The 21,801-nt window shown below is 41.2% G+C and overlaps 1 protein-coding gene across 1 annotated transcript in view; it reads right to left on the bottom strand.

Annotated features, from left to right (window-relative positions):
- The window catches only part of LOC145403727 (uncharacterized), a 307,526-nt gene extending 286,366 nt beyond the window's left edge, over positions 1 to 21,160 (bottom strand). The window contains exon 1 of the mRNA XM_080275407.1: positions 20,928 to 21,160. Coding sequence (XP_080131533.1) covers positions 20,928 to 21,160 — 233 coding nt within the window. The remainder of the gene's footprint in view (positions 1 to 20,927) is intronic.
- Between the last annotated feature and the right edge of the window lie 641 nt (positions 21,161 to 21,801).

Here is a 21,801-nt window from a genome sequence, read left to right as displayed (position 1 = left end):
GACTCTGCCACGAGAAAATAAAGTGGAGGGTCAGTCCGATTAGCAATAAGGACGTTGTGTCACAACTTCCAGCTCCCACACCACGAGAATGGCTAAAAATAGAATCGTAATGCAGTTTCAGAACTAACAGTAAGTCTAATTATTACGAATACAGATACAAAGCAGAAATAAATACGTTTACAGATGGGGAAAACGTACTTCTTCCGTCATAACATGTTCATCTTTCTCTATCACTTTACGTTCATCTTTATCATTTTACCTTGTTATTTTCGCAATATATATTGCTGTCTCGTAAACAGGGTGGTTGTTTGTGTTTTGCAAGGGAGGAAAAAGATTGTATTTTCTGTCTGGGTCGAGATAATGGGTGTAACTGTGTGGTTAGGCATGGCCACGAGCGAAAAAATCGTACATCCACTCATCACGATAGCAGGTGGTGAACTGACAGATGATACATAAGAGGGTGAAGTTAAGGTCAGTCTCATGTCCCAGATTTTCGTTCACTTCCCGAAAGTTTTCACAGTTTTCTAAAAGTTGCATTGCATCAAATGAGCCAAACCATTACAGCAAATCTGAGCAAATAGGTAAAGATACCAAGACAAAAATGTATTTTTCTCTTATTAGTCTTTAACGAACAAACAAGAAAGGTAATATTCCGACGCCGATCATGGGTAATCATATAAATCAGGTTAACTGGTTACAAGGCTTTATTTAATGCTTTAATTGCTTACAAGTACATACCAGAACAGTAAATATTTAACTTGCAAATACAGTACTGTAGAAAAGCAGTACAGTAAGAGTTTAACGAACAAACAAAAAAGGCAATATTCCGACGCCGATCATGGGTAATCATATAATTTGGGTTAACTGGTTACAAGGCTTTATTTAATGATTTAACTTTATTTAAGTGCTTACAAGTACAGTACATAAGAGAACAGTAAATATTTAACTAACAAATACTGTACAATACTGTGGAAAAAAACAACAAATAAAAAAGGCAATATTCTGACGCCTATCAGGTAAACTGGTCATAAGACTTTATTTCTTGCTTTAACGTTATTTAATAGTACTTTAAGTTGCACATAAACTTACCAGAACAGTACAGTACTGTAAATATTTAACTTACAAATACTGTGCTACTGTACTCGGGAATATCTCGCTCACTGAATAATTTCCCGCCTAGATCGTCACGTAATCAAAACAAACCGTGTGCTGCGGTGACGTTCGAGGATTTGATCTTTTAAAGGCCTCTCCTGCGTTAATTTGTAGTTTTCATAATGTTTTTTTAATCTTACGTTGTCTTATATGTAGCCCAGCCCTTACCGTGTATAATTGCGAGCGCGTTACGTGAGCTCGTGTTCCATGCGAGTTACCTGTATATATATATATATATATATATATATAAATATATATATATATATATATACACTATATATATATATATATATATATATATATATATATAATGTATATATTATATATATATATATATATATATATATATATACAGTAACCCCTCCAACATCCGGATCAATAGAGCCATCGGTAGGTTCGGATATTGCTTTCGTCCGGATATTGGGCCCCAACTTATGGACTTGTACTTATGGACCCTAACTCAGACAAACACCTATACAACTCCCTCCGGACATGCATAGCACCTATTTAACACCCAAATCACACCAATAAGGCACATAAATGACTGAAATAAATGCAAAACAAACATAAAATGTGGGTTTAGAAGTATGTTCATACATTAATAAACATTCTGGTACTTATGGACTCTAACCGAACCTAACCTAACCGAACCGAACCTAACTCTGAAAAACACATTCCTACTGCACATGCATGAGGTAATGATAGTATGGAAAGAAGTACAGTATGACACTTTCTGGTAAGTATAGTATGGAAAAAAGTACAATATGAAACATTCTGGTAAATATAGTATGGAAAATAGTACAACATGAAACATTCTGGCTACTTACAGCAAGTCCCTGGCCACCTCGATGAATAACCGCCTCCTCTCGGACTCTGACAGTAAGAACGATTTCCTGAAGCACTCGCACTACACTCTTCCTGAAGTCTTGCACTGAACTTAGTCAATAACACACAGAAGTCCGTTCTTTTCACAGTGTTCACTTTAGTCCAAATAATGTTCCATTTTACTTTAAGTGTTGCACATTAACTTTTCCCCAGTTTTTTTAATTTTCTAAAGCCAAAACAAAGAAGGTTAGTTACGTTAAATTTCTTTTCTACTGAGTCTTTCCTCCCAACTTGAAAACCTTAACACAACACACCGTTTTTTTTCACTGCACAACACTCAAAATTCCCGTGTGGTCTAGTGGAGAAGTTCTTGCTGTTTATTCACTGTCAGAGTCCGAGAGTATCACTGGCAGGCGACCAAGGGGTGCATCGCCGGGTCGTGGTGATGGCGTACCGACTACAGAAGACTCTGAAGATAGCCGCAAACTCACGTCGAGCGGTGACTCCACTGTAGCTGATGTGCTGGGCTGTGGCTCGGAGCATGAGGGCCTGTCTTGGGGAGGCAACGGAGTGGAACCAGGGCTTGGCACAGCGGGGGGTCACGGGCCTGAAAAAACTATCAATCGTTGACTGACGCAAGGACCGACGATTCTGGCGATTGATGATGCGCTGCCGGAAAGCACGCACTTCCTCCACGAGTCCCAAGGGCCCCATCTCCCTGTCGCAGTCCGGGTGTTCCAGGTAGTCTAGGACGAACTCTAGATGTTCCCGGAGTGCGCTCAGCTTGGGGATGGCTGGAGTAGTGTCCTGCTGAGCGAAGTCCGCATCATCATCGCCTTTGTCGTCGGAATTTTCAAGTTCGGGACTGACACCAGCAACCGAAGACGCGATCTCGATATCAGACAACGTCTGATACCCAGGATCGCCCTCGTCGTCGTCCAACCACTCACGAACATCGTCCACATCAACATCGTCGCCGTGAGTACGTAGCCGTGCATGGAAGTCATCCACGTCAAACCCTAGGAAATCGTACTCCACATCTGTTCCGAGAAGCAGACGAGACCAACCATTTTCAAGAGTTTTCACAGGGACTTCCTTCCATGCACTAGCCCAGTTGTACAGCGCAGACTTGATGTTGTAGCGGCGAAGGTTTTCCAAAGTCCGCTTGCCTCGAGTGTCACGTCCTTCCCTGCGCTCGTCCTCGTCCTCGAGGACAACCATCACCTCGTCCAGGAACTTCCGACGGTACAGGCGCTTTGTTGCCACAATCACTCCTTGGTCCATTGGTTGAATGAGAGCAGTCGTATTAGGTGGCAGAAACATGCACCTAATACGGCCATTTTCAGCAACCAAGTCCTTCTCGCACGGGTGGGCAGGTGCATTGTCGAGGAGAAGGAGAGCCTTTACCTCGCCTGTCGCGAGGAATTCCCAGTGTCTTCGTCTGGTAATGGATGACCTCCTTGACGAAGTGATGGTGAAACCAGTCTTTGAAAATCACAGCTGTGAACCATGCATTCAAAGAATGGTACCATACGACAGGAAGGACATCCATCACCCCACGAAGGCACCGAGGCTGCTTTGCACGGCCAACAATAACGGGCTTAAGCCGGTGCATGCCGTTAGCATTGGCACAACACAAAGCAGATATCCGTTCCTTAGAAAGCTTGCGGCCGGGTACACGCTTCTCTGTCTCATCGGCTAGAGTGTTCGTTGGCAGCGAGCGATAGAATAGGCCAGTTTCGTCAGCGTTATAGACCTGACCGAGAGTGAGGCCCTCCCTGTCGATCAAGCCTTTCACCTTGTGCCGAAACTCGTCCACTCCATCCTCGTTAGCGTCCAATGCTTCGCCATGTGCTTTACGGTTACTAAGGCCATGTCGTAACTTGAACGCGAAGAGCCAACCCTCGGATGCCTTGAAGTCAAGGGCGTCGCGAAGCCTTGCAAACTTCTCAGCAGCAGCCTTCAGCTCCGTTCCACGTACCATCACAAGCTGCACGTTGCTGTCAATACCAAATCAACGTGGAGCGGTCGATCTCTGCATACTTGGGGGTAAACATAACCTTCCTCTCCACGTTGCGTTTGCTTCTCGACGAGAAGTCAGTCGTGTACTGCATGAGCTTGTCTCGGGAACGCTTGATATCGAACAAAGTCGACCGGGCCAGGTTGAACTCGCGGAGAATGCGTGAGGAAGACCAACCCGCATCAACCTTCTCCAATATCTCCCGTATCTTCTCCAGAGTCAACACCACTCTCTTCCTTTTCTCAGGAGGCGGGGCCATCATCACACACACTAAGAGTAGGGCAGAGAGCAGCAGGAGGCCTTGCAGCACGTACGGCACCACCACAAAAGCGAGCACGTGGGCAGCCATGGCGAACAGCGTAGGTCTTGTCGCGGTGAGAGACAGGCGGGAAGTGGGGAGGATGCAGCGGCGCTCTATCGGACGTCGGAGGAATGACGAACCAAAAGAATGCTCTCACGCGGCGCGCGCGGCAAGTTCAAATTACGGACGGCAAAAAATCGTTTTTATTTTTTTTTATTTTTTTGGATTTTCGGACCATTTTGGGAATGTTTGATCCCAGGACGATAAGGTTCCGTTAGTGGGGATGTTCGATTATTGGGCGTCCGGATATTAGAGTGATTACTGTATATATATATATACCGTATTTCGCGGCATATAAGACGCACTTTTTTGTCACAAAGTTACCTTAAAATATCCCCATGCGTCCTGCACGTTAGACTAAGGCAGGTTAGTTAGGCTTCACTGAGAAGAAACTCTTATAAAGATGATCATCTCAATGCTTAGCAACCACAGGTGTTTTCTACAGTATGCAGACTTGATTTTATTTTTAAAAATAATATACACTAGTGTGTATATGCAGCAGATTTAAGAAACACCCGAGATCAGAAACACATAAAACTTTCGCGGGTTTGTTTACAGCTTAACTGGCTAACATCGTGAAGATATTTAGCGGTTTAGCAATTTAACAGTTTAGCATCCGCACTATTCCAGCAAGCTAACGTACATGATCACTGGTGAACTGTCTGCTAACCTTCTGAAAGGCAATCATGACCACTTTGCTTGCCGTCCATTCACTAACTAGCAAAGCAATCATGCTGGAGAGATGCTGGCTAGTGAAACTGCCAAGTCATCAAAACACTTTCGTCATGTATGGAAATTCAGTAACCCTAATTAGATCAGTTACTTTTGTGATATTTTGTGAGTGTATATATGCAGCAGATATTAAAACATGCAAGTTCAAGAACACAAAGCATTCACGGGACTGTTTTCAGCTCAACTGGCCAATACCGTCAAGGGGTTTAGCGGTTTAGCAACTTAGCAGTTTAGTGTCTAGCGTACACCCTACTCTAGCAAGCTAACGAAGTTACAGCTTCACTTTTTCAGCTAAGTGAAGTACTTTAGCAATGTCTATGCAACTCAGGGCACACCCAATTGCAGTATTTTGTTATGAAAATAGGATAAAATTCACTGAGTAGCATAACTGATGCAATATCTGAAATAGCAGTGCCTGACGGGCATTCAAATCAGCGTCCGCCATTTCTGCTGTATTCTTAGCAGACGAAGCGATCAGAATGATTGACAACGTTCACTCTCTGCATCTCTGCTGCCTAAGCAAAGCTCTCATGATCGGCAATGGGGATCATTTAGGCCGTAACGTCCAAATTTGTTAGGTTAGGTTAGGTTGTAAAATCGTTTGCCATTTTGGACGTTACGGCCGAAACGACCAGAATCCTAAGGTGTAGGTGAGAGTTTGGTGTGGGTGTAGTTAAGGAAGTAGAAGTGGGAAGAGTCAGGCAAGGGAACTGATAATCCGCTTATCATAATCCCTTCAGCCCAGCAATGTATTTTATAGGGTAGTTTATTCATGCTCGCCATATGATTTTATTCAGTTCAGGAAACATGTACAGTACTGAGGAGGTTAATGTGGGCTGTATCAAATGCCCCAAGTCTGAATATCGCCTGTGCTCAGTTAAAACGATTGCCAAGTTAAAATCGTATGAAGTGTGGTATAAGCAATTCAATGGATGGTACTGAGGACCATTTACTGTATGAAAGTGACAGTGAAACAGTGATGATGACTGAGGTGATGACTTCCAGTGATGCTTCAGGACTCGGGGGAAGTAGTGATGAATTCTCAGGATTTGAAGACGAGTGAAATTTTCACCATGTCAGTAATATGAAGTGAATATAGGTTTTAGGTGATCATGACAGATGCAACCATGGAAAATTTAGGATCAATGGTGCTGTATACCTTTAGTCTTGCACTGACGATGTTTGGATGAATAAATTGTTTGAGATGTTTCATGTCCTTAAGTGATGATATTTATATTGAACAACCAAATACATTTTGATGTTTTTGGCATATAATAAAGCCACTGGGTACTCCAAAACGGACTGATGTAAATGTTTCAGAGGTGAGCGAATGTTGCATGTGGTGTGTACATGTGTGTGTGTGTACCATAGCGACTAGGAGGCAGCAGCGTTAAGACCAAAAATGGATGTTTTCACAGTACTCGAATGTTTTGAGATGGATGTCAGTTTTTAGCAAATTCTGGTAAGAGAAATATGCATTTTTAATTGTTGATGCTGCAAGGAAAACAGCTGACAGTAAGGGAGTGATACTGGGAGAAGAGGGTTGAGCCAGTTGTCTAGCGCTTGGGATGCAGCAGTGTTGCTAAGAGATAGTTTCACCATTCTCGACATGTTTTGAGATGAATGTCTGTTTTTAGTAAATTGTGATCAGTGAAGAACGTATTTTTAACTGTTGATGCTGCAAGGGAAACATCGCTGACAGTGAGGAAGTGATACTGAGAGGAAGGGGTAGAGACTGCTGTCTAGCGACTGGGAGGCAGCAGTGTTACTAAGGTGTAACAATGGATGTTTTCACCATAGTATGTTTTGAAATGAATGTTTATAATAAATTATGATCAGTGAAGCATACATTTTTAATTGTTGATGCTGCAAGGCAAACATAGCTGACAGTGAAGGAGTGATACTGAGAGAAGAGAGTAAAAACAGCTGTCTATCCTGTTCCCAAGCAGCCTTGCTATATTGAACTTTGGTTGTAAAACATTGTAATTTGTGTATTTACAAGTGCTGCCTTTTTATATTATTTGTGGAGGTAATTACAGGTTAGTTAGAGTGCATGATTAATGATGGTAGTCGTCTGATATTGTGCTTGAGTCAAGGCAATGTGAGGAAATTCCGTAACAGGTGTGGACTATGACGGGGTTCTTTTAGGATAAATGAACTGATGTGAACATTCATTGTATTTTTATGTTTCGTCAGTGAATGAAAGAATAGAGTTTATTGACTTCATTTGTGGTTTTAAATTCATAAAATATTAAAAACAGTGTTTAGATCAGTTTACTGATACATTTTTATCAACAAAGTTGAGATGGCCTCGTGGTTTGAAGTCACGTTTTGTTAAGATGGGGTTTTGTTTTCTCTTTTCATGTATCATTCTTTGTACATAAAAGAAGAAACTAAAGGATGATGAGCAGTACTGAATAGATTCTGAAAGGTGAGTGTTGTATCTAAGTGATAGTGGCTCATATCAGTCACGTTTTGTCAAGAAGGGGCATTGTTTTCTTTTCCTGTACCATTCTTTGTATATAAAAAAAGAAACCAAAGGCTGATGATCAGTAATGAATAGATTCTGAAAGGTGAGTGTGTATCTGTGTGGTAATGGCTCTTATCAAGAAACCTTACTGCAGTCTTGGTTGGGGAAAACTTTTTTTTCACAGAACTGCCCTGCCAGAATTAGGGTGCGTCTTTCACAATGCTGCGTCTTACATGCCGCGAAATACGGTATATATATATAAATATATATAAAATGGAACGCCGGAATTAGTAAGCCTCTCAACTCGTATAGCTAGGTTTTCGTACAGCTTTTTCATCCAAAAATCACTCCAGTTTTCGTACAGTGATGTATTATCCGCACTAAGAGATGCGGCATCGTAGGTGCCACATGGTCGCCAGTCTGGCTTTGCCTTCGGCCAGCTGTGCATCAGTCATAAAGGCTCAATTAGACTTTGCGATGAATTACATATTTTCGATAGAAAATTGTACAAAATCATGGGTCCTAAGAAGATTAGTGAGTCAGCTGGAGCTAAAAGTAAACCAGTAAGAACAACAACTGAGCTGAAAAAAGAACTAACTGCAAAGTTTGAAAGTGGAACCCGTGTCTCCAATCTTGCCATTCATTATGGTATGGTGAAATCTACCGTTTCATCCATACTAGAGAACAGATTAATGCAAATTACATTGTTTCTTATGGAAAAAAAATTATTCGGTTTTCGAACAAGTCGCAACTCATACAGCCTCCAGGAACGAATTGTGTACGAATTCCGGGGTTCTTCTGTATATATATGATACAGTCAAGTCGCCTATGGCACGGACTTCCATGCCGCGGTTTTCTATGACAAGGCAAGGTGCAAAAAAAATAAATAAATAAATAAAAAAAATAAAAAGAATAAATAAAAACGAACCATGTGCATAAAATACCTATGGCACAGTGGCACGGCAAAGTTTGAAACGTCCGGGCAAATTCCCCTGGCAGTCGGCACGCTCCCCTGTTTGTAAACAAAGAAGATGGTGACCACTTCAGCTCCATACTACAAGTGCTCCAACTGTGGACTTTTTTCTCTCTTGTGAGGAGGTTAATCCATCCATCAACCAATCCTACACTGCCCCATGAGGAGCATAGGAGCCCGGGGCTAGGCAGTTGGTCCCGACATTTAAAATGAGAGTGACCAGACTCACTCATCCCTGAGTGGCAATACATGAGCAATCAACCCCAACCATCCCTTGGATATAAACCTTCACCGGCTCAACCCAACTGGAGTGCAATAATTACCCCCTAAACCACCAGGCGCCAAAATATGGTTATATGGTTACCACCCAGCGTAGTAAATGGTTTCCTGGTGTATAGGAAGCCATTTGGCTTGTCACCCAGTGTAGAGTCACCCACAGGCAGAAGGAAGAGAAAAGAATGAAGGAAAGAAAAACAGAAGAGGGAGTGTAAAGTCACCCGTAGGCAGAAGAACGAGGAAAGAATGAAGGAAAGAAAGGCAGAAGAGGATGGAAGGAAAGACGGATGGAGGAGAGGAAAGGGCAGACACTCGACAGCAGCACTACATCGAGTGAGTGGATGGTGGGCGCCCCCACCTGGAGGTTAAACTTCATCAAATTCATTGTTAAGTAATAAAACATTAAAGATTCTTTGGGTGTTGTGACTAGATAATAGGTTTGTTTGCAAAAGTGTAACATATGAACTGGTTAGTGATGAAGCACCTATCTCTGGGCCTAGACGAAGTATAATGCCTCCCATCATCATCATCACGTATATAAGAATGATGATTAATGTGTTAAATGTGAGTTTTGTTGACACATGAGCATACAAACTTCATCGAATAAACTTCTTCAATCAGTGCTGTACATAAAGCTGCCTGGTCCAGCACTGATTGAATTAGTTTATTTGATGAAGTTTGTATGCTCGTGTCAACAAAGCTCACATTCAACACATTAATAATCATTCTTATATACAGTAAGTGATGATGATGATGGGAGGCATTATATTTCGTCTTAGTTCAGAGACAGGTGCTTCATCACCAACCAGTTCATACCGGTTTAACAAATGACTGTATTATGCCCAAGTAGACACAAGGCTGATCACCCTCCCGATTTTTGTGCCTGTTACGTGTAACATACGCACTGACTGATTGCTTGATTGTGTGCCTGTGTAAAGTGGGGGCAAATGGGGAAAAGTGGGGTGAGAAGGGGGACTTAGGGCAAACGTCCAGAACCAAATTCCATTTTTCCCATAAGTTTAGTTATTTCTACGGCACGGTTATCTATGGCGCAGGATTGTTCCAAAACCAATTACCCGAGCCTTAGGCGACTTTGTATATATATATCTATATATATATATACATATACAGTAAAAGTCCTATTATTCGGAAGCTATGGGACCGGGATGGTGCCGAGAAATTGGATTTGCCAAATAATTAAAAAACCCACCCACTCAGTACCTTACATATATTGGTGAACACTGTCATCACCACTTACGGTATTACAACTGTGTTTGGAGAGGGTACTGTATACTGTACAATACTGCAATCAATACAGTACTATACCTGAATCTGAAATATATATATAAATTAGTGAACATATAGAAGTGTAATGACACAGTAAGCCTACAAGTCAGATAACACTTCCTGGATGGCCAAAATGATAAGGAATACTACCTACCAGCTCTGTAAATCACTTGTATTTGTGAACTCATCACTACTTATATTGTAACAAATATATTTGGATTGAGTACTGTATACAATACTTTTTCCAAACACAAAATTAAATAGTCGGAAAATTACATAAAATAAAGTGATGGAATATGAACTGGTAAGGTCTTTCTGATGAAAGTTAAACGTACATTTAGCACTCATTCTTTTGTTCGGTTTTGTGTTTACACGTGAAAGGGAGAGTATTGATGCAAACAGTAATGTATTCCATTAACTCCTTAATAACCTCCGGCATTGAACAACCCTTTACAGTACCAATGTCAGTGATGTCAAGTTAGTGAGCTATGAAAAAACTGTGAACAATTATGGGAAGGGAACGAATGCCACTGGTATGTTTACACGACTCTAGGCTACGATTCCAATCAGTCAGGGGGGTCGGTTAATCTCAGATGTTTTCGCCCATTTGGTAAATGCATTGTAACTATGTAATTTCTCCCATGAATCATAGCGAATCATAGCATGGGTTTCGGAACCTAAATAACACATTGCTAGGTGCGCCAGACGATTACCTTCACACCTTTAAGAAAATGGAAGAAATTTAATCCCTCTCTGAGTACTTAAAGTAAGTTTCTTCCATTCTTCTGAAATCAATTTATTATTCTTAAAGATGTGAAGACAATCGTCTGGCTCACCTAGCAATGTGTTATTTAGCTTCCTAAACCCATACTACGATTCGCTAAGAGTCACGGAAAAATTGATAAAGCTACGGTGCATTTAACAAATGGGCGAAAATATCTGAGATTAACTGACCGCCTGACTGCTTGGAATCGTAACATAGAGTCGTGTAAACATACCAGTGACCTTTGTTCCCTCCCCATAATTGTATAGTTTTCTTTATAGCTCACACTAACTTGACATCACTGACATCGGTATTGTCAAGGGTTGTTCAGTGCCAGAGGTTATTAAGGGGTTAATGAGATATATTACTGTTTGCATCAATACTCTCTCTTTCACATTAAACACAAAAACGAGCAAAAGAATGAGCGCTAAATGTACGTTTAATTTTCATCAGAAAGACCTTACCAATTCATATTCCTCCAGTTTATTTTTTAAGTGTTTTTCTGACTTTAGGTTAGGTTAGGTTTTGTTAAATTATTAAATACCCTGTACGGTTAAAATCGGTTAGGTTAGGTTTAGTTAAACAGGACAGTCCCTTCCACCATTATGCTGAGGAATAAAAATACTAGAGCTGTCACACCCGTACAACTAAAAACAACGGGGAAACTGATTTAACAAGCAACATTTATTTGTGGGTGATGCATTGCAGTATCAGTGGTTCATGGGCTACGTAATTACCGGTAAATGTCATTTTCAGGAAGGCGTTAAGAATGAACGAATTTCAAGAATTAGCGAGGGGGCTTGGAACGTAACCCTCGCTAATTTGGTGGGGGTGGTTACTGTACTGTATGATACTGTGCAATATTGTAATCAATACAGTACTGTACCTGAATCTGAAAAAATATAGAAATTAGTGAACATACAGAAGTGTAATGAAACATTAGGCCTACAAGTCACAGATAACACTTCCTGGACTGCCGAGATGATTCCGGACATCTGCCGAACAATCAAAGATTTTCGTAAATGGTACTATTTCTCAAAACTGCCGAAATATCGGATCTACTGAATAATCAGCTGTCGAATAATAGGACTTTTACTGTATATATTGTGTGTATATATATATATATATATATATATATATATATATATATATATATAGTATAACCTTATTATAACAAACTTCAATATAGCAGAATTCGCTTTCATCAGACTCGAGGAGCCAACTGGACAAATTTCTTATGCATCAGAAAAAGTCCGATAAACCAAGAAGCAGTCCGCCTCTTGGAAAAATGAATAAACAGACAAACGGAGGAGATACCATAACATCGGTCCCTCCTCCCTCTCTCCTCCTCCAATTCTTCTCTTCCTTCCCGAGATGAGAAAGAGAGAGAGAGAGAGAGAGAGAGAGAGAGAGAGAGAGTGTAGAATAAATGCATGAATGACAAGCGCTTCCCTTTGCATAAGGAGGAGGAAGTCCAGGGAGGAGTCCAGATGTTGCTTTTATCGGACTGGCTTGGGCCCCAATTGGTCCGATACAGTAAGGTTTTACTGTGTATATATATATATATATATATATATACTGTATATCCCTTAGTGAGGATTGAGTTTTTCTTAGATCACCATCATCTACCATATCCCTTTCCTGATCAAGAGCCAAATACATGTTTCTCTTTAGTTGTTGAATGCATCCCTGTCTCTGAGTGAGGACTGAGATTTTCTTAGACCACCATCACCTACCATGTCCCTTTCCAACTACTCCAAATGTGCAACATCGTCTTCGCTCATACTGTACTTTCAAAGCACATTATCTTCACACACTTTCAAAGCACAGTACAGGTATCTTCAAACATCTTTTCAATACACACCATCTTCAAACATATTTTCAAAGCACACTATCTTTAACCCCCGCTGCACTAATTCTTATCAACCTGATTACCTTCCCTGAGTCATTTATTTATTTATTTATTTATTTTTCATTTTTTTTTTAATATTAAGTTGAATTTTTTGTCATCAGAGCAAGTGTTTCTGAGGTCAAACTCTTCATCACCCTCATCTTTTTGTAATTTACGTTTCTTGGGGTGGGTGTGAGGGCAGTGATAAGTCGCCAGTACCGTGGGAGGTATACATGCGTGAATCCGCCACTGCTGGGCTACAAAAGAGAACTGAATTACTAAATATGCAATATTTGGCAACTTTGGTGTGGCAGGGCTTGGCAATAGCTCCTGGTGGCGTAGAGGGAGACTCAATGTTCCCACGGAATCCACTGACACTTCCTCATGCTTGATATTATGGCGCAGACACCAACTGCCTCATATGAGGCAATCACCGTGGCCAAGGGTGGCCTGCATATCTGAATTACTAAATGCAGTATTTGGCAACTGTGGTATGGCAGGGTTTGGCAACAGCTCTGATGGCATAGAGAGCAAATCAACATTCCCATGGAAACCACTGACGTGTCTTGTGCTTGAAATTATGGCGTGGAGACCCATTGCCTCATATAAGACGATGAGCGCAGTGGGGGTTAAACATCTTTTCAAAGCACATTATCTTCAAACATATTTTCAAAGCACAATATCTTTAAACATATTTTCAAAGCACACAATCTTCAAACATACTTTCAAAACACAGTATCTTCAAGCATATTTCAAAGCACACTATCTTCACACATACTTTCAAAGCAGACTATCTTCAAATATACTTTCAAAGCATACTATCTTCAAATATACTTTCACTGTCTCTTCAAAATCTTTTCAAAACACACTTCAAACATACTTTCAAAGCACAGTAACTTGAAACATCTTTTCAAAGCACACTACTTCAAACATACTTTCAATGCACACTAACTTCAAACATACACTCAACCCCCTGCTATCGCGCGTTCAGCTATCACGTTTATCTGCTATCATGCACACATCAAATGCACAACCATACATGCTATCACGCACCCCAAGACTGCTATCACGCGTCGAGTTTGAAGACAGGCTAAGCGAAACTTATTCACACGGCACTTCATACGAGGTTTGCCGAGGATACGATGGTTAATCGGAACGGTAACGTGGTAAAATTGCCGACGATACCACGGGCATTTGGAATGCATCTGAACGGATTCCTGACGAGGTTATGACGGGCAAAACAGTGTCAACAAAACCCATTCAACTCGAAAGAATATATCGTACTACAGCATTGAAATTTAGCCTAACACTGAATACCTATTAATACTGTATTTTTGAATAAATATCAATCGTTTTGAAACCCTTATAAAGAGTTAATATTTCCTATGCCGAGAAAACTGTGATGTCGATAAAGTAATCACGTGTTTACAACTGAGACGGGGCTCTGACAACAGTATGAGGAACGTGTGTGATAGCGTGCAAGTTTTGTTCCACTTAAATCTTCCTCGGCCGTTCCTGATACGATGTACCGTGTGATACCCCCTTTAGCTGTGGACACTAAGAAATCATGGAGACAGCTACAGAGATCTGGTGGCAATTAACCCTTTAACCACGGGCATTGTTTTGCCCCGACTGGCCTCTCCCGCGGGGGTTTCAGCCAAAATGTAAACAAACTTTAAACCTTTATAACTCTGCACAGAATAAATCTAGAGCGAAAAATAAGGTACCATTAGAAAATACTAACCTTTGGCTTTGCAATGATGTAGGTTTCATGATTTCGTTGACTATCACTGGATGGGCAGTGCTGTTAGAAGTGAGTGATCTAAAATCACTATTTTTCGCTCACACACCATTACCTTCACTCACACACCATTACCAAATGCCAACCTCATTCTGATAATAATACTATAAACATATATGAACACTGTACATACGATAAACACCCACTCTCTGTTCACTGAGGCAGGTAAAAGGCACTGTAATTGCCTGCACTTCACTGCCACATCAGCGGTGTTGTAATCACTATTTTTCGTTCACACACCATTACCAAATGCCAACCTCATTCTGATAATAATACTATAAACATATATGAACACTGCACATACGATAAACACCCACCCTGTGTTCACTGAGGCAGGTAAAAGGCACTGTAATTGCCCGCACTTCACTGCCACATCAGCAGTATTGTAATCACTATTTTTCGCTCACACACCATTACCAAATGCCAACCTCATTCTGATAATAATACTATAAACATATATGAACACTGCACATACAATAAACACCCACTCTGTGTTCACTGAGGCAGGTAAAAGGCACTGTAATTGCCCGCACTTCACTGCCACATCAGCAGTGTTGTCACTCACACAGCTGGACAGATATTGATGCGTGTTGGTCAGGGGTGGGGTGGGGGGCCCGGGAGGTGGGAGGTGGGAGGTGGGGGCCCGGGGGGTGGGAGGAGGGAGGTGGGGGTTGGCTGGAGTGAAAGAACTTAATAGCTACTCTCCCTTGAAACAATTAGCGCACGGAAAAAACGCGGGGTATTCAAAATACTCACAAACATTCGAGAATGACGCCCGCGGTTTGGTCCAGTTTTTGCAATGTCATTCTGGGATGACACCCGCGGTTAAAGGGCTAAGCCACTCCCAAGCCTCGGAACCCATCAAACCACCCAACCCTTAATCCTTATAAAAGTTTGATGGCCTTTTATGTTGTTTATCTATTCATTATACTGTTATTATTAACATAATAATGCTTTATTTCATGTTGGAGGAGAGATTGGCAGGAAATAGCAGGCATAAAGTGGTTAAAAGTTAGAAAAATGGGCCACTGAAAAACCAATTAGAAATTTTCCCATTGATTGTTCAGTTCAGTTATCGCGTATTCAGCTATCACACGCGTTTGCTGTGACCAATTAGGCGCGATAGCAGGGGGCTGAGTGTACTTTCAAACCACAGTATCTTTAAAAATAATTTCAAAGCATACTATCTTCATATATATTTTCAAAGCACAGTACAATATCTTCAAACATATTTTCAAAGCACAGTATCATCAAAAACACTTTCAAAGAGTCTATAACTATTCAGCGTGACTCTCTTTATCCAGCTTATCACATCCCATCGCATAACTTTATTGATTATCCAGTCCATTGCTGTCACATGTGAGGTGTAAGGGCCCAAGGCTTGACAACTCAGTCCAGACATTAAGACAAGGATGACCATCTGCTGTCCCCTGAGTAGTAGTATGAATGTAACAAACCTCAAATACCCCTTGGATTTAAACCCTAATGGGACACATCCAATTGGCATGCTATCACCGACTATACCAACAATGTCCATTTGGTTATATGGTTTACCATCCTATAAAGCAAATGGTTTTCTAAGGACTGATGTTACAAGAGTAAATCCAAAATTAAAATTCATTTTCTACTGGCTGAGTCTCCACAATATATAATTTTTCATTCTATTCATCCATCCATCCATCATCTAATCCATTGTTGCCCCATGAGGAGTGTAAGAGCCCCGGGCTAGACAAGTTGGCCCTAACATTTGAGATAAGAGTGACCAGCCTCAATCATCCACCAGTAGCATTACGTGAGCAATAAACCCCAACTGTCGCTTGGATATAAACCTGCACAGGTTCAATTCGATTGGAGTGCCTTATTTGTCCATTAAACCACCAGGTGCCCTAATTTGGTTATATGGTTACCACCCAGCATAGTAAATGGTTTCCTGGTGTACAGGAGACCATTTGGCTTGTCACTCAGTACACAGTCACTCACAGACTGAAGGAAGAGGAAAGAAAGACAAAATAAGAAGGATAGAAAGAAGGAAGAGAGGAAAGGGTAGCCACCTAAGAGCAACACAACATCGAGTGAGTGGATGGTGAGTGCCCCCACCCACAACATATCCATTCCATTCACAAGGTTTATAAATTCTACAGACTGAACCTTTGATATTTCTTCCTCATTCAGCATTTGCATTTCATACTCCCACATAATAAGTGGCAGGTAGTAGGGCCATCATTCACTCACTCGATGTAGCTCTCTCTCTCTCTCTCTCTCTTTCTCTCCTGGTGACTACACTAAGTGACAGGCAAAATAGTTTCCTGTTTCCCAGGAAACCATTTTCTACACTGGATGGTAACCAAATGAAGTGTGGTGGTTTAGTGGCTTATAGCATTTCAGCCAGATGGAACCTGCATTGGTTCCACCTGAGCGGTGGTTGGGGTTACTACTCATGTAATGCCACCTCGAGTAAGTGACGAAGGTCACCGTTACCCTAATTGTTGGAAATGAGTACTCTAGCCCCAGGTCCATATTCTCCTGTTCATTTATTCATTCAATCCTACGTTGCCCCATGAGGAGTGTTGGAGCTAGGGGCTAGACCAGTTGGTCATGACACTTAAGATGAGAGTGACCAGTCTCACTCATCCCTGAGTGGCATTACGTGAGCAATAAACCCCCAACCACCCCTTGGATATAAACCTTCACTGGCTCAATCCGATTGGAGCATCATAATTACCCATTAAACCATCAGGCGCTAAAATCTGGTTACATGGTTACCACCCAGCATAGTACAGTAAGACCTCACTATAACGGACTAATTGGGGCCAAGCCATTCCGAAAAATGTGAAATTCCGATAAAAGCGACATTCAGACTTCCCCCTGCTAACCCGGACTTTTTCTGATGTATCAGACATTAGTCAAGATCACATGAACGTTTTTTAAACTGTTTTGACTACCACTGTGGTACTGTACTGTTATAACTTCACTACATTAATCAAATGGTATAATATATACAGTATAATAATACTTTAGTGTACACTGATAAATATGTCTTTTATTTACCTTATTGTGGTGAACATAGCTGAAGCAGTCAGGCAGTCCAGACTGCTTCTGGCTTTAGTGAACTTTTTCCGATATATAGGAATTTAGTCCGGTAGCTCCTCAAGTCTGATAAAAGCGAATTCCGGTCTGTTGAAGTCCGTTATATTGAGGTTTACCCGTACTGTACAAGGTTTCCTGGTGTACAGGAAACAATATAGCTTGTCACTCAGTGCAGAGTCACCCACAGACAGACCAATATGGAGCAAAATGGGGCTGGATGTTGTGGTTGTTATTGTGTCAGTGGCATCTGTAAAATGGCTTACAGTTCCTTTTTCAGTTTTTATTTCACTGTTACCCTAAAGTACTGTACTATGACTAACGATTGTACAAGGTCTGTCAAAAACTGCCGAGCACTAAGCCAGCCCCTTTTATGACGTAAATGGTTCCTACCCAACCATAAGTAAGGGATGAGGTGGTTGGAAGGAAAATCCCACCCCCTCATCAGGTCCGTGGGCCCCCCTCCACTCCCAGACACTTCTCCACCTCCCTCTGGCTGATTGGATACAGCCAGCTCTGTCTCCTCCCACACAAACTCTTCACCAATACCACATCTACATCATATGGGTGGGTGTCTCATGCCCACTCACCCTCCCCCTGAACCCCCCTTCCTCCACCTCCTCCTTCATATCGAATGCCGTGGCAATTTCCCTGCTATGATCACTTGTGTGTGTTTCCTCTTGTCATAAGACCCTCCACACCACCTCCACCACACTGTGGGTGTCTCATCCCCCCTCACCCCCACAAGACCCCCCCCCACCTCAACCTTCCTCCCTCCCCATCCTTTGTCCTGAATAAGACACGGTAATTTCCCTGTCATGATCAGCCAGTGTCTATCTACTCTCACCTTTTTTTTTTTTTTTAACTCTCATGCTGACTCCTGCACCTAGTTTCATCAATGGAAACATATATTACATTGATTTCATTGATTCTGGTAAGGGAGGTGGTGGCTCAATCGGTAGAGAGATGGCCTACAGTCCTAACGGACTCAGGTTCGAATCCCGGCTGGGGCAGGGAACAGTTTAAGGATTTGAATTTCATTAAATCAGGCTTTACTGATCTACCAGAAGACCCGCCGACATGTCGTAAAAATACCCCCGCTAATGCCAATGCACCAGTCCTGTATGAGACAGCCCTAGCATGTATTCAATATGGACGGTGGGTGTTAGCGCCGAAGTGGTGACATGTAGAGGTGTATGGTACGTAGGAGGACTGCTGGGCCTTGATAGCAGGCTGTGAAGCCTATGCCCAGAGTCGGACACATAAAAAAAAAAAAAAAAAAAAAAAAAAAAAAATTATTTTTTACCCCATTTTTTTTTTTTTTTTTTTTTTTTTTTTTTTTTACTCTCATGTGGACTTCTACACCTAGTTTCACAAACAGAAACATATTTTACATTAATTTAATTGATTCTGGTAAGGTTCTCCAGCGAAACTTATGTTTCCGCCGATGTTTTCCTGTTTTCTTACTGTGAGGAGGGGACTTTTATAATCTTTGATGGGCAGTTTTGCGGTAACCATTAGACCTAGGGGACTAAGATTGGCAGTATCAAGTGTGTAAATTCAAGCTCTTTAAATCTATAAAAAAAAATTTTTTATCTTGGTAAAAGCTGAAAAATCGATCTTGAATTGCAGCTGGGGTAGAACACAGTCATAAAAATGCATTCTTTTGGGTTAGTCATACTCTTGCATAATGTAACGCGGCACAACAAGCCTCCCCTGCGATATAAAGAACATAACCCACATAATCCCTGAACAGAGTTCCAGTTGTTGTGCTCAATGGGTTAATGACCACAAAAAAAAAAAAAAAAAAAAAAAAAAAAAAAAAACTTCCTTGTAATACCATACATGGATTTGTGAATTCATCAGAAAGGGTGTCATTATCATGCCACATCTGCAAAAAAAAATAAATAAATAAATAAAAAATAAAAAATAAATAAAAGTTTTGTTCATCTGACAATGCTCACATAAAAAAACCGGACACTTTTAATCTTCATAAATAAATCAAGATTTCATATATATCCATCAGCTGTTCAATTAGTCCATGGAATAAGACCCACCTTGAACATCCTGGATCACAGCCAGTATTCTACCCATAATTCTATAAAGACTGAGACATAAGGAAACTAAAATAAAGAGAGTGAATAAGTGGCACTTTTAACAAACTGTATTGCGATGATAAAGGTTGCTTCATGTACTAACTAAACCAAATGATAGAGACTGATATGCAATGAAGGCTAAGGTCAGAAAAGTTGCTGCCACGAGAAGATGTGTCAGCATTTTTCAAAGAAAAATAAAAATCTGAGTGCTTTCATAAACAACTGAATGAACACAAGTTAACAGATCAAGTTTGTCAATAGGGTTTATTTTTATTTAGTCATAAACTGTTCTTGTAATGAAAAGGTAAACATACAAAATGTCCTTGTTTTTGTGAAAAAGGGTCACATTCACCTAAAATGTCAGCATAAAAAAAAAAAGTGTAAATTCTGCCACCAAAAAAAGCCAATAACTAAGAGGTATTTTTCAAAATTAGGGAATTTTCATGGGTATGCATGATATGTTAAAGTGACACCACCAGAGTGGTTGGTGGTGGCGACCATCATCCACTCACTTGATGTAGTGATGCCTACTGTACTTCTTCCTCAGCCTTTATCATTCTTTTTCTGTGCCTACCCTCCTCTTTTCCTATTTCTCCCATCTTTTCTGTCACTTCTTATTGTTTTTCTTTCATTTACAGGTGGCCTTACATTGAGTGACAAGCCAACTGGTTTCCTGTAAGCCAAGAAACCATTTACAACGCTGGGTGGTAACCATATAACCAAACCATATGTGCTCCCTACGTGTCGGTAAGTGGGTTGGAGAAGAGTTAGTGCCCCTCCCCGTAAAACAAATAACTCAAAAGTCAAATGGTCACCCCTTATGGGATTATGGCGTCTGGCAACAGATAGATAGATAGATAGACACCACCAGGAATGGAGTAAACAATGTAGGCTCTAACAGCTTGAAAAAAAAACAGCAAATCTAGCGAGCACCCAGGATTTATTCAACATTTTGATTTCATTGGGAATAACAGACACAAATGTCGTAGTTCTGCCTAAAGGTATGCGAGTAGAATAAGGAGATCCAAGGGGTAGGAGAGGGGGCTTGTCTCAAAAATGGAATCTGTTGTGCTCTTTCCGTAATAAAATCTCTTTCTCCCAACTTCCTTATGGCTCTTTCTTAACTCTTTCACCAACTAGCCTTCTTCCTACTTAGGGGAATCTCTCATACAGAAGAGGTTAAGGCAATGACTCACCCATCATCCTTCTTAGCACAGACACAGAAGGCGAGGAAGAGGAAGAGGACGAGGGTGAAACCAACAGTGACAAGGACAGCCCATGCCTGCACCACGTCCAAGGCCACAGTTAGAGTTTGGCCATCCAGGGGGGCGCCACCATTCTGTGCCCCTATCACATCCAGGAAGGTGCTGGGGGGAGCATAGGCCCCCCCCAAGGTCCACACTGGTCCCCTCGGTCCCACACCCACCATCACCTCCTGTTGTAGCCTGCGGAAAGTCACACAATCAGAAATGTTGCAAATGACAAGTAAATAAGTGACTAGTGCTGAAAGAGGGATGCCTGCACACAGTGGCACCAAATTAAGCCAGACAGCTCCACTGCCTGGTAAAACAAACATCCCTCATTTCCTTCCCTATCCCCCTACAAGAGGATGACAGGCTACCTTGTTATTAATGGACTTCCATACTCCACATTTTTCACAAATCATTAAGTTTACTGACCAATCCAAACTGTGTAATTTGCAAACTGTACATTCCGTACCAGACCCACTTCCACTACTCTACTCTTGACTTTCGTCATGCTCATGTAAGGTTTACATCCAAACATTAATCTGGATGGTAATTCACCCAAGCAAGCCTCTTACTTCTATAAAGAAAAAAAAAGTTAGGATGAAAATAATGAGAAACAAGAAGTAAGTTTATTCTAATACCGTACTAGAATATTTTATAAATATCTGGAAAACTCTAGTAGTCAAAGTCAGAGCACCATTACTGTACAGTATCTCTTCCTTTTTCTGGGTCTATTTAGGTATGGTATATTATTATGGCTCATGTAACTGGTAATAAATGTCGGTATAAAAATAATTTGATTCAGTTTAGGAAGGCTGGCTGT

This window comes from Coenobita brevimanus, chromosome 61 (assembly GCF_032717465.1).
Source record: "Coenobita brevimanus isolate Jiangsu-jjx chromosome 61, ASM3271746v2, whole genome shotgun sequence".
NCBI lineage: Eukaryota > Metazoa > Arthropoda > Malacostraca > Decapoda > Coenobitidae > Coenobita > Coenobita brevimanus.
The sequence above is the reverse complement of the archived record's forward strand: the minus strand, read 5'-3'. Positions and strand labels throughout refer to the sequence as shown.